Raw genomic sequence first — 14,452 nt, forward strand, 5'->3', positions numbered from 1 at the left:
GTAGGCAAAACCTAAACATTTGGTGAATATGAGTAAGAATATATGGGAATTCATTTTACTAGTTTTGTAATTTTCTATGAGTTTGAAATCAATGAAAGAAACAGTTTGAAATCCTATCAAAACCAGTTAGAAAACAAAAGCAAAAATTAAGAGAACAATTGATAATAGAACAAGGGTAGACTCCAGGAGACTAGTTAGGAGGTTTTCATATTGATCCAATTAAGAAATAATGATAGGGGCGCCTGGGTGGCTTAGTCGGTTAAGCGTCCGACTTTCGCTTAGGTCATGATCTCGCGGTTGTGGGTTCGGGCCCCGCGTCGGGCTCTGTGCTGACAGCTCGGAGCCTGGAGCCTGTTTCAGTCTGTGATTCCTTCTCTCTCTGACCCTCCCCTGCTCATGCTGTCTCTCTCTCTCCTAGAAATAAATAAAAAACATTTAAAAAAAAAAAGAAATAATGATAATCCAGTTGAACATTATATCAGTGGAGATGGTAAAAGTGGATGGATGGATTCTGGATGTATTTTTAAAATAGAGTGGACAAAGCCTTGCTTACGTGAGGGTATGAAAGAAAAAGAGGAGTCAGGGATGGAGGCAAGGTGTTTGGTCTGAGCAGCCAAAAGGTGGGAGTTGCCATTTACTGAGATGGAGGAAATGGAAGGAAGAGCAGGTTTTGTATGTGGGGTGGACGGGAGGGAGAAGGAACGGTTGGAGTTTCATTTTAGGTAGCTATCCTCAAAGCAAAACTGATACAAATGATTCTTCCCCAGGAGGCATATGTCCAATGACAATAGCAATAACCAGGATCCTTGACTCAGGACTCCTTTCTAAGCTCTCATAGAGAGCAGTGCCCTCACAGAACACCTTCACAGTCTAGCCTCTTACTTTTCTATTTTTTTTTAAAGCTTTAAAATTTTTTTTTTAACATTTATTCATTTTTGAGAGAGCGAGAGAGAGTGCGAGTTGGGGAGGGGTAGAGAGAGGAAGACACAGAATCCGAATCAGGCTCCAGGCTTTGAGCTGTCAGCACAGAGCCCGACGTGGGGCTCGAACCCATGAGTGGTGAGACCATGACCTGAGCCGAAGTTTGATGCTTAACCAACTGAGCCACCCAGGTGCCCCAAGCCTCTTAACTTTTAATTGACTGACAGAGGAGATGTGCAAATGTTGGTGGGCTTCTGTGTCTGTTTTTCTTCTCATATTCTTGTTTCCCATTCTTGTCAGTCTTTTCTCATGTAGGCACTGATTGCTCTTTGGTAACTAAATGACAGTAAATTTTCCTTAACACATAAGTTTTTTTTCCTTTTATTTCCTTAAAACCAGGTAATATTGATTACTTTAATTTGGTTGATTTTCTTTCCATTGTAAAAGGTAAATAAACTTTTTTTTACTAAGTTTAATTTATAGGTTTTCTTTTGTAAAAAAAAAAACACAACTATTTTTTTTTCTTTTTTTTTTTTTTTTTTTACAAATAGTTTATTGTCAAATTAGTTTCTACATAACACTCAGTGCTCATCCCCAAAGTGCCCTCCTTCATGCCCATCCCCCCCTCCCCCCCACATCCATCAGTCCTCAGTTTTTGTCAGCATTCAAGAGTCTCTCATGGTTTGCCTCTCTCCCTTTCCCCCACCATTTCCGCCCTTCTTCTCCCCCTTGGTCCTCCGTCAAGTTCCTCCTAATCCTCCTATACGTGCAAACATATGGTATTTGTCCTTCTCTGCCTGACTTATTTCGCTCAGCATAACACCCTCAAGGTCCATCCATGTTGCTACACATGGCCAGATTTCATTGTTTCTCATTGCCATGGAGTATTCCATGGTATAGATAAACCACATCTTCTTGATCCATTCATCTGTTGATGGACACTTAGGCTCTTTCCATGTTTTAGCTATTGTGGAGAGTGCTGCTATGAACATTGGGGTACATGTGCTCCTATGCCTCAGCATTTCTGTATCCCTTGGGTAAATTCCTAGCAGTGCTATTGCTGGGTCATAAGGGAGTTCTATTGTTAGTTTCCTGAGGAACCTCCACACTGTTTTCCAGAGGGGCTGTACCAGTTTACATTCCCACCAACAGTGCAGGAGGGTGCCCGTTTCTCCACATCCTCGCCAGCATCTAGAGTTCTCTGATTTGCTCATTTTAGCCACTCTGACTGGCGTGAGGTGGTATCTCAGTGTGGTTTTGATTTGTATTTCCCTGATGAGGAGGGATGCTGAGCATCGTTTCATGTGTCTGTTGGCCATCTGGGTGTCCTCTTTGGAGAAGTGTCTGTTCATGTCTTCTGCCCATTTCTTCACTGGGTTAAAACACAACTATTTTGAGAGAGAGCAGGCACGCAACAGGGTGAGGGTGGGGGGAGCAGAGTGGGTCAGAGGCAGAGAGAGCAGGCAACAGAGGATCCAAAGCAGGTTTTGCACTTGTGAGCACAAAGCCAAATTCGGGGCTCAAACTCATGAACTGAGTTCATGAACCCCTGAACGGAGGTCGAACACTTAACCAACTGAGCCACCCAGGCACCCCTGGGTTTTCTTGAAATGAATTAGTTTATATGCATAACCTTGGTATAATGCAAAAGATCTCTGTACTAATCACACATGCATCAATAAATAACTGTGTAAGGTTAAATCTCCTCATCTGCCTCAGTCTCAGTTTTATTACCTATAAAATGGAGCAGTTTCAGGTTGCCTGAGTGGCTCAATCAGTTAAGTGTCTGACTTCAGCTTAGGTCATGATCTCACAGTTCTTGGTTTTGAGCCCCACATTGGGTTCTGTGCTGGCAGCTCAGGGCCTGGAGCCTGTTTCAGATTCTGTATCTTCCTCTCTCTCTCTGACCCTCCCCTGTTTGCACTGTCTCTCTCACTCAGAAATAAACAAAACATTAAAAAATTAAAAAAAGAATGCTGGTGTTATTTTGATAGGGATTACATTGAAGGTGTAGATTGCTTTGAGTAGTGTCAACATTTTAACAATATTTATTCTTCTAATCCATGAGCGTGGAATGTTTTTTCATTTTTTTGTGTCTTCTTCAGTGTCTTTCATAAGTTTTTATAGTTTTTAGCGTGCAGATCTTTTACCTCTTTGGTTAGTTTTATTCCTCGGTATTTTATGATTTTTGGTGTAATTGTAAATGGGATTGATTCCTTGATTTCTTTTTCTCCTGCTCCATTATTGGTGTATAGAAATGCAACTGATTTCTGTTCATCGATTTTTATATCCTGTGATTTTGCTGAATTAATGTAATCAGTTCTAGGAGTATTTTGGTGGAGTCTTTTGGGTTTTCCACATAGAGTATCATATCATCTGCAAAGAGTGGAAGTTTGATTTCTTCCTTGCCAGTTTGGATGCCTTTTATTTCTTTCTATTGTCTGATTGCTGAGGCTAGGACTTCCAACACTATGTTGAACAGCAATGGTGAGAGTGGACATCCCTGTTGTGTTCCTGACCTTACGGGGAAAGCTGTCAGTTCTTCCCCATTGAGGATGATATTAGCTGTGAGTCTTTTGTGTATGGCCTTTATGATCTTGAGGTATGTTCCCTCTACCCCTACTTTCTTGAGGGTTTTTATCAAGAAAGGATGCTGTATTTTGTCAAATGCTTTCTCTGTGTCTATTGAGAGGATCATGTGGTTCTTATCCTTTTTTTTTTTATTAATGTCATCTGTCACATTGATTGATTTGTGGATATTGAACTAGGCCTGCATCCCAGGAATATACTCCACTTGATTGTGGTGAATAATTCTTTTAGTGTATTGTTGGATTTGGTTTGCTAGTATCTTGTTGAGAATTTTTGCATCCCTGTTCATCAGGGAAATTGGTCTGTAATTTTCCTTTTTAGTGGGGTCTTTGTTTGGTTTTGGAATCATTGTAATGCTGGCTAACGCCACATCTAAGTCATCACAGTAAAAAACACAACTTTGGAAGAGAACCTTCTATCACATGAATTTAATATTTTCTCTCTCTTTTTTTAAAATTTCTGAGAGAGAGAGAGATGGCGTGAGCAGGGGAGGGTCAGAGACAGAGAGGGAGACACAGAATCCGAAGGAGGCTCCAGGCTCTGAGCTAGCCATCAGCACAGAGCCTGATGCGGGGCTCAAACCCACAAACCATGAGATCATGACCTGAGCTGAAGTCAGACGCTTAACCAACTGAGCCACCCAGGTGCCCCAATATTTTCTCTTTTTAACACGTGGTTAAATAAGGGAGAAACAGATTGATTGCCTGCAAAAAAGTAAAACTCTAGATTTTGTTTCGTGCAAACATGTTTACTTATAAGCTAAAAATTAGATGTAGGTGCTTGTACAGTTAACTAAGGTAAATGGGAACACCCAGTGTATGGCTATCAGAGAGTCAACATCAACATGGGTGGATTTATTAGTTGTGTTCCGCATGAGTCAGGTCTGAGGTTCGCATTACTTAGTCATGAATGACCAGGATGTGAATGAAAAGTATGCTCATTAAATTTGCAGAGAACAGGTTGATGGTCTTAGAAGATCTGAATAGTATTCAATATGATATGATGAACTAGAGAGGTTACATTTTTTAAAGAGTAAAGTTCCAAAGGAAAATCTATAAAAGAATACACCTGATATAAAATGAAAAAAGTTTTAATGTTTATTATTTTTGAGAGAGAGAGAGACAGAGCGTGAATGGAGGAGGGGGAGAGAGAGAGGAGACATAGAATCCGAAGCAGGCTCCAGGCTCTGAGCTGTCAGCTCGAACTCAAAAGCTGTGAGATCATGATCTGGGCTCAAGTCAGATACTTAACTGACTGAGCCACCCAGGTGCCCCTAATATAAAAACTTAATAGATGAAAGAAAAGACTGGGCTGACCAAATAGGTACAGATATAGAGACTAGATAGATACAGATACTGAGGACCAAAGAAGGAAAATGGACTAAAGTGTAACTCCTCTCTTTGATCAACCCAGAGTGGATATTCTATTCATGAATAATTTTTCCCCTTAGATTTCAGGTGTCTCTCTATAACTTAATTCCCATTGCCTTCTTCTTATACAATCTATTTTTCACCTAATCATGTAAAAGTCAATTAAAACGTCACCTTTTCAAGAAAACATTTCCTGACTTCCCCTCCTCACATCTCCCACCAATTTCATATCCTTCCTCCCTTATTTCAATGCTCTTGTACAGACCTCTTTTCTAACAATACTTTACTGTATTTTAACTGTACTTTCAGTCTCTCTCAATAAGCAATGACCCCAGAATCTTTTATCTTCATAAAATGATTGGTACTTTGTGGCTGCTCATTACATGTTTGTTGAATAAATGAATGAAGCAGTATTTTTAGGTGGGGACTTTCAGTTCACATTAGAGTTTCTGAAACCAGCATTGATAGAACAGGTCAGAAGAGCTCACCTCCAAGGCACCTAGTACCCAGGTATTTAGGATTACTGTAGAGGCCCTTGAGAAACTGTCCAAACCAGAAATTATAAATCTGTGGTTCATGCATCCTTAAGATGGTCCTTATTGATTGGACCTGTCCAGATTGATCTGTCCTTATGAAAAGTGGAGAATCTCTGTTCTTTAACTAGGTTTTATCAGGCTTTTGAAGTTCTATCTGTTTCCTAAAAGTAGAAAGAAGGCTCTTGTATTATAATAAGGACAAGAGTACTTGAAGGATTATAAATACTGGCTGATTAGATAATCAAAATTTCAAAGAACTATAAATTATTATTTACATATATATAACCATTTAAAGTTCACAGCTCAAATGAATAGAAGAGGATATTCACCTTGTAATATTCACCTTGAACCATAAATTTAAAAAAATTTATGTATTTTATTCAAGTATAATTAACATACAGTGTTACATTAATTTAGGTTTACAATACAAAGATTCACTAATTCTATAATGAATAGAGATGAAGAAAAAGGATTATTATACATTATTCAGTGCTCATCACGATAAGTGGACTCTTAATCCCCTTCACCTATTTCACCCATCCTCCCAACTCACCTCCCCTCTGGCAACCACCAGTTTGTTCTCTGTATTTAAAAATCTGTTTTCTTTTGTGTTTTTTCTTTGTTCATTTATTTTGTTTCTTAAATTCCACATGTGAATGACATTATGGTATTTGTCTTTCTCTGACTGACTTATTTCACTTAGCATTATATCTTCTAGGTCCATCCATGTTGTTGCAAATTGTAGGACCTCAGTCTTTTATGGCTGAGTAGCATTTCATTGTGTAAATATATCACATCCATTCAGCTATGGATGGACATTCGTGTTGTTTCCATATCTTAGCTGTTGTAAATAATTCTCCAGTAAACATAGGCATATATTTATATCTAATCTATATTTTCAAATTAGTGTTTTTATTTATTTATTTTTTTAGCTAAATATCCAGTAGTGAAATTACTGGATCATAGGGTGATTCTATTTTTACATTTTTGATGAACCTCCATATTGTCTTCCACAGAGGCTTCATCAGCTTGCATTCTCACCAACAGTGCATGAGGGTTCCTTTTTTTCCACATCTTTGCCAACACTTGTTGTTTCTTCTCTTTTTGATTTTAGCCATTTGACAGGTGTGAAGTGATATCTCATTGTAGATTTGATTTGCATTCCCCTGATGATGAGTGATGACGACCATCTTTTCATGTGTCTGTTGGCCATCTGTATGTCTTCTGTAGAAAAATGTCTATTCTTGGTTTCTGCCTATTTTTAAATTGGAATATTTGGGGGTTTTTGGTATTGACTTGTATAAGTTCTTTAAATAGTTTGGATGTTAACCCCTTATTGAATGTGTCATTTGCAAATCTCTTCTCCCATTCAGTAGGTTGCCTTTTTTGTTTTGTTGTACAAAAGCTTTTTATTTTGATAAATAAAAATAGCACCTTGGTGGCATAGTTGGGTAAGCCTCTGACTCTTGATTTCAGCTCAGATCATGATCTCACAGTTCATGAGCCCCACATTGGGCTATGCGCTGTTAGTGCAGAGCCTGCTTGGGATTCTTTCTCCCTCTTTCTCTGCCCTTGCCCCACTTGCGCAATGTTTCTTCTCTGGAGGACCCCTGGATTTAAGATGGAATGCTCTACTAACCTTGGGAAAAAGGGAAAACTGTCTGCCAAAATGTTGGGGAAATATAAAGGAAATAATAAAATCCCTTAAAAACATTTAAAAACTATTGATCATATGGATCCAGGATCCTTTGTCCTAGAAAAGAAAATGTATATGGCATGTGCTTTCTATCAGTGCATGTATGTGTGTATTTGTACAAATCTCTGTTCATTTGAACAATTTTTGATCTTATTGTCTTTATATTTTTCTTCTTCCTCATATTATAGGAAAGGGCTCTTTAACTTGAATTTTTTTATTGATTTTTGATACTTTTGATATTGACTTGAAGTAGCCTTTTAAAGGCAGTACAGTTTAGCAGTTCACATTAATAATTTTGTTGGACTTGTGGAAGTCTCCTCACTTTGTTTGCTCTTGGAAGGAGTGCTGTCCCACAGGGCATAGTGACAGAGCTGAATTACAAAGAGATCATTTTCCTACTCATATTGTAGAAGGGAATCCAAAAACTGTTGATACTGTGCCTTGATTAATGTTTCAAAAAAGGTGAATTCTGGGAATGTCTTAAATAACTAAAAGAAAGCGCACTGGAGCCACAATGAGAACTGTTTTAGTAGATGATTTATCTTGAAATAAGTTATGAATGAACAGAGACAATGGGAGTATCCAGTTCTACCTACAAATTCAAGTAAAAAGAAAATGAGATGATGAGTATGAGATTCCATGTTGTGTCATAAAGATGGGGATTACATGCAAGCTTGTACTATACAAATTAAGCATTCCTTGGTTGTCACCTTGATCCTCCTGATTTCCCCACAATATGGGAGTCTGGGTGTCAGGAATAGGCTGCTATCTGTCCCTGGTAGTGTGATATAAGTGTGTGTAGTCAGGCCTCAACTGTGTACTCCCACTGTATTTTTCAAGGTCTATAAAATAAGACAGTTAGCCTCATTTCTCAAAAGAGAAAGAAACTTTTCCTCAGAAAAGTCCTAAATTTCTACTTTGAACATTTATTGCCAAACGCTGTGAATTCTATCACTTTGATGTCTCTGAAACCCATCTCCCCTCTCAGTCAGGACCACCACAGCCTTTACTCAGACTTTCATAACTTTTCATCTGGATTCCCTGCTGCGGATACTCCACATTGCTGCCAGTGTGATTTTTACTAACTAGATTGTGTTATCTTCTGTTTAAAATCCTGTAATGGCACTCCATCATTTTTAGGTAAACTTCAGATTCCTTAACCTCTCATGTAAGATTTATGGTCAGGTTCCTGATCATCTCTGCAACCTTATCTGTCATAACTCCATGTTCCAGCCAAACTGAATTATAACTTCTCGTTAAAATTATAATTGTAATTTCTCATGCTTCTGAGCTTTTATTTTGTTATCTCTTTTCCCTGGTATGTTTCCTTTCTAACTGCTTCATCCCTTGCTTTTTCCTAGTTAGGAAAACGTTCTAGTTAGTTTCCTAGTTAGTTTCCAAGTTCTAGACCTTGTACTGGTATCTTCTCTAGGGAGCCTTTCTTGATAATCTCTTCCTCCTTTCAGTGCCCCATCACAAGTATTTTAATATTTAATTACTAGCTCTCTCATTCCTGTTAGACTATTACCCACTTGAGGACACAGATCCCAGCTTATTCTATTTGTGTCCCTAGTATTTAGCACAATGTTTAGCATGCAGTAGGTGTTTGATAGGTGTATTAGGTGTATTTGTTGGATAAATAAGTCTCCTTTAAAAGATAAAAAGATCATCTTCTGTAGTAGAATAACCTCCCCATCTTTTGGCCTTATAGGATAGTCCCACTAAAAATCTTTGAAGTTATCTTGATCCTGTCCCTTTGTAAATTAAGGGCACAAATGATACCACCTTTATGTACTTGTTCTGTTATTTTGATGAAAAGCTGATTGCTGGTTCCATCTCAGGAAGTACAAGTTTCCTACTTCTGTTCTAGTATAAATTGGAGTCTAAGCAGAGAGATTTATTATTAGGCTAGATTGTATATTGAACTTCTGTTTACTTATAATCAATACACACTTATTGAGTATCTGTGATGTGTCAGGCTCTGGACTAGGTGCTGGATATTAAAGATAAAGATGATCTAGGTCTTTATCCTCAAAAAAATGATAGTCTCCTGAGCAAGTATATCAGAGTTTTTGAGTCATTGTGTGGATGAATTAAAGATGTAATAGCAGATAGTATTTGAGTTCTGACATATTTGGACAAATCACCAACAAATAAATGAACCGTTTCTTCTCTACTAATGAAGATACTTTCAGCAGGAGCTGGAGTTTGTGTGAGACATTACTTTATGGACTATTAACTGTTAGTTTGTAATTTTAATAGGATTTTCTTCCAAATTCCTTTGCTGTGTGTCCTTTCTGTTCTGAGGTGATTAACAACAGTACTGTAATATACTAGAATTATTATCCAGAAATCAAATAATGTATTTCAGATGTATACACACAAAAAATTCAGAGACCCTCTATTATAGATTCACACTTAGATGTGATATTCTTTGATTTGATGCTTGATATCTTCTTCCCCCTCTCTGTTCACTACTAGTTTTTAAGTAGTTATGGTTTTTTTTTTTTGTTTGTTTATTTATTTATTTTAAGAGAGAGGGAGAAAGATAGAATGCACATGCGAGAGGGGAAGTTCAGAGAGAAAGAGGGAGAGAGAGAATCCCAAGCAGGCTCTGCAGCATTAGCACAGAGCCCAGTATGGGGCTCAAACTCACAAACCCGTGAGATCATGACCTGAGCCAAAATGGAGTCAGACACTTAATTGACTGAGCCACCCAGGTGTCCTGTAAGTAGTTATTTTTATTAGGAAATATCATTCTTATGTTCCTTCCCATATTGGTGGACATACGAACCAGGAGAAATTCACCATGGCTCTCTGATGAGAGCACAGAGGAAATGTTAATTACATTCAGGAGTCGGCACACTGACAGTTACTCTTCTTTTTTTTACAGAGATGAACGAAATCAGTCCATCATCGTAAGTGGAGAGTCTGGGGCAGGAAAAACAGTTTCAGCTAAGTATGCCATGCGATACTTTGCAACTGTAAGTGGTTCTGCCAGTGAAGCCAATGTTGAGGAAAAGGTCTTGGCCTCCAACCCCATTATGGAGGTAAGACAGCAGCAGCCTTGTTACTATATTCTCTTAAGAAACATGCTCAAAAAATGGATTGAAACAGCACATGTAAGAAAGTCTGGGATGTCCTGGCCACTGAAAGTGGGAAAATACTTTTCTACATATTAGTAAGAAAAGATCTCAGGAAAGTAAAAAGTCTGTAAGGTAGACATTTGCATGAAGTCCAGCTGTGGAGGCATTTACTTTATTCCATAATTCTGCACTTTTAATCTACCTTTGAATTGTTTCCTCTAAATAGCTGGCAGTGGTATTTCATTTTCTAAATTTCTATGCTCCTAGTTATTTGACTCCTATCTATTGTTTCTTATAGTAGAAGTGTGTTCCTCATTTCCCTCTAATTCTGAGTTCATAGGATTCTCCATGCTTATGCATGAAGAATTTTATCATCCCTTTGCCCACATTGCATTTTCCATACTTAATACAACCTCTTAGCTGTTTCTATATCTTTCCCCCAAATTTGAACTGTAAGCTTAAGTCATGATCTTACAAACAGTTTTCTTCTTGTTTCTGTCAAGTACATCACAAAGCTGTAGGCTAGAAAAAGAAATTCAGTAGAATTTAGTAAATTCCTGAGAAAGGACAAACTACAAAAAGACGTCCTTTCAAAGGTGAAATATAGGGGCGCCTGGGTGGCTCAGTCGGTTAAGCGTCCGGCTTCGGCTCAGGTCATGATCTCGTGGTTTGTGGGTACAAGCCCCGCGTCAGGCTCTGTGCTGACAGCTATCTCAGAGCCTGGTGCCTGCTTTGGATTCTGTGACTCCCTCTCTCTCTGACCCTCCCGTGCTCATGCTGTCTCTCTCTCAAAAATAAATAAAACATAAATTTTTTTTTAAAAAAACAAAGGTGAAATATGTATACAAAGTGGAAATGCTTGTGTCAAAGAAAGTGGACCTGTTTGTGTGAGAATTTGGATATATCAGGATTTGTAATTAGAGAATTAGCTATCTATTAATATGATTTTATGAAAGTCAAACGTTTTTCTAAGTAGTCCCATTAACTGGAGAGAAGTATTTCTTGTTAATAATAGAAATTATTTTAGACAGGCATAAAACTTTCTCATTAAAAATTCAAGTCAGCATTGTTTATTCCTGTTTTTTTCCTTTGTCAAGCCTTATTTGTCACCCAAACACAGACGGAGTTTAAAACTGGCCTGGTGCACCTGTGGTACAAGTGGTTTTTGCAATAATCAGTCCAGAGGTAAACATGCCTGGTTTGCAGTGCCGTGTGTGACACTTCAGAACAGAACGCTGTGAGCCCTTGCCCACAGGGCTGTCCTCCAGAGCAGCATGTCTTCTGTTCTTGGGATTGAGAGGACAGGATATGCTGGGAAAGTTGTGGGGCTGCCTGGGCTATGTGCACTGTGGAAAGAGAACTGGAGAATCTTTCTGAAGTGGCACAGACTGGGGGAAACAGAAGTTTATGCCAAAAAGAATAGTAGAGATTTTAAGCAAATACTAAGATTTCAAAAGAATTTAAGCTAGAGATGTCAACTGTAGTTCTGGATGCCACAGTTAATATTGGGGAAATATAATCTGTAGAGCCAGTTTTGGGGTTTGGGTCAGAAAACAACAGGCCTTTGCTTTGCTTCCTACCATCAGTTTGACTATTTTTGGTTACAACGACAAACTCTCTGTATTTGGCAATAATTTAGCTCATTCTTTGTCCCAAATGTTAGAATATCCCAGTCTAAATTGTGATGGCATGAGGGAAGCCCACCTTTTCTAGGCCTGGACCGTATAATAATGTAAGTCTGGAATGAACCTTCTAGAATATGTCAAGTTGAATGACATATTTTATGACCTTGCTATAGTCTCATTCAAAAAATAGGACATTGGTTTTTCTACAATACATTTATCAGTTGTGTTAGTAGGAGAGATATTGGAATGGCCACAAATACTACTTTTTAATATGTAGTTATGAAGAATTTACCTTGTTTGCTAGACTGAAAAAAAATTATGCTTAGCTGTTTTCTATATTGTGTAGTTTTTCTAAAGGAATTTGGATTCAGAAAATTTGGCAAAGAGAGAACTAATTTTCAATAACTACAAATGAGGGCATCCCAATTTGAAAGATTAAAATGGAATCTGGGGCTTAAGAATGGTAACAGAGTTTGCAGTCATAGGAGGAAGACATAGATGAAATATTGAGTTTGTAACTTTAAACCTGCTTCTCAAGACTGTATATCAGAGTCCTTTACTGTGATGTCAAGAATGGCAGGTCTGGGTCTCCAGTGATCTGAAACCCCCAGGATAATGAGCATCCTACATTAACATCACAGCCCAGTGGCTAAGGAGATTTCCACATTATCATCTAGAAAGCAAGCTCCTCATCCTCAGCATAGGCTGTTTGGCAAAATATAAATGAGGCACAGATAAATGAGTCTTTTTTGCTCATTTTGTCATGTTTTCTTTTCCTCCAGTAAATTTTCATCCTAATCTTGGGGCATCCTGGGTCTTAATATTCTTTTACATCTTTAATAACCATAGTTGATGATTTTTTATCCTTTTAGTAAAGAGGAGGAACTCACTCAACACTTCACTGAAATCAATAAGTCCACAAAACTTCTCCTTAGTAGTTTCTTGCTAACTGAAATGAAAATAGCATTAAGGGAGCCTGTTGTAAATATAGTACTTAAAAGGCAGAGGGGGCTGGGGCACCTGGGTGGCTCAGTCAGTTAAGTGTATGACTTTGGCTCAGGTCATAATCTCACAGCTGCTTGGTTCGAGCCCTGCGACTGCCAGCTCAGAGCCTGGAGCCTGTTTCAGATTCTGTGTCTCCCTCTCTCTCTGACCCTCCCCTGCTCACACTGTCTGTCTGTCTGTCTGTCTGTCTCTCTCTCAGAAATAAATAAAAAAAAAAAAACATTTAAAAAAGGCAGAGGGAGCAATTAGAGGGAATGAAAAAGGTATTGTTTATAGAACCTTCTTTCCTTACCAGGTTCAGAGCTTAGCATCGTATAGTTTCAGTTTTGAAAAGGACCCTAGAGCTTATCTCTCCTAGTCATTTTACACTTGGAGACACTAGCATTCCTCAGAGGATTAAATGTTGGCAAGTTAGTAGTAGGGCCTGGTCTAATACCCAGATCTTCAGACTTCTATTTCATTTGTTTCTTCTACCATTCTTTGTTCTATGTTTAAATATGTTTTAGTCAAGGACATTGGGGAGGGGTTTGTTTCAACTCTGGCCTACTCACTGGTGCTTCTTATAGAGTGTAGTACTGTTTTGACAGCTTGGCTGCATGGACTCCCACTCTGAGTAGCTAGGAGAGAGATGGCATCTGGAAGGTGGGATAGAGTAAGGGAGGAAGGAGTGGCTACGGCCCTCCCTCCCCAGCTTCCTCAGTTGCTGGCAGGAAGGTGCTTGGGATAGTGCCTGTTAAGCACTCGGTGGCTGTAACAGCCACTGCCACAATTACTACATCTTCTTCCTCTGCTCTTTGACAGAGTAGTGAACAAAATGTGCAGTGAAAGAAAATCCTGCATTTATCATTAATTTCTTTTTCTAAATAAAATAAAAATAACTGGAATATAGGGAGACTTTTTGTTGTGCTTTTCATGCCATCAAGAAAGAGAATATCTAAGTAAATGTCTATATTGTTAAATTATCTTAGGCTACATTTGTTTGTCTTATTTTGCTTGGAAGATAGCTTTCCACCACCTCTTTCCATTTAAAATGTTAATCTGAAATGCAGCAGTGTTCTCACTGCCAAGCAAAATAGGACAATACTTGCCTTGTATTTCAGAGAGTGAAAATGTGCTTTATTTGATTGATCAGAGAATCTAATGTATTGATTTTTTGTGGCTATGTTATTACTGTTGTCATCGCTTATATTTGGAATGCTTTTTTAATACTCCAGAGCATTTCATGTCTTTCTTTTGCTATGGTTCTAATATATTAATTCTGATAGCCTCAGGTTTTGCACAAGAAAATGGTATTAATCTTATGTGAAATTGTTTATTAAACATTTAATATACGCATTGTGTGAACACTTGGTTTTCCTACTACACTTGTGTTTTTGCTTTTCCATGAAAGAAAACTTTATGGAAGCATGTTACTTAAGTCAGAAAGTAGTTCGTATGAGGGGCATCTGGGTGTCTCAATCACTTAAGCATCTGACTCTTGATTTCATCTTAAGTCATGATCTTCTTGGCTCAGGTCATTATCTCATAGTTGTGAGACTGAGCCCCACATCTGGCTCCTTGCTGAGCATGGATCCAACTTGAGATTCTCTGTCTTTTCCTCTGCCCCTCTCCTCCACTCTCAAAA

General features: G+C 38.3%; 1 protein-coding gene across 6 annotated transcripts in view; it reads left to right on the top strand.

Moving 5' to 3' along the window:
- MYO5A (myosin VA) overlaps window positions 1-14,452 on the top strand; it is a 188,842-nt gene that overhangs the window by 75,597 nt on the left and 98,793 nt on the right. For all 6 annotated transcript variants that reach the window (XM_039237099.1, XM_039237101.1, XM_039237102.1 and 3 more), the window contains exon 5: window positions 10,006-10,162. In XM_039237099.1, the coding sequence (XP_039093030.1) occupies window positions 10,006-10,162 (157 nt within the window). The remainder of the gene's footprint in view (window positions 1-10,005; window positions 10,163-14,452) is intronic.

The sequence above is a fragment of the Hyaena hyaena genome, unplaced genomic scaffold, assembly GCF_003009895.1.
Source record: "Hyaena hyaena isolate Hyena2069 unplaced genomic scaffold, ASM300989v1 scaffold_120, whole genome shotgun sequence".
Lineage (NCBI taxonomy): Eukaryota > Metazoa > Chordata > Mammalia > Carnivora > Hyaenidae > Hyaena > Hyaena hyaena.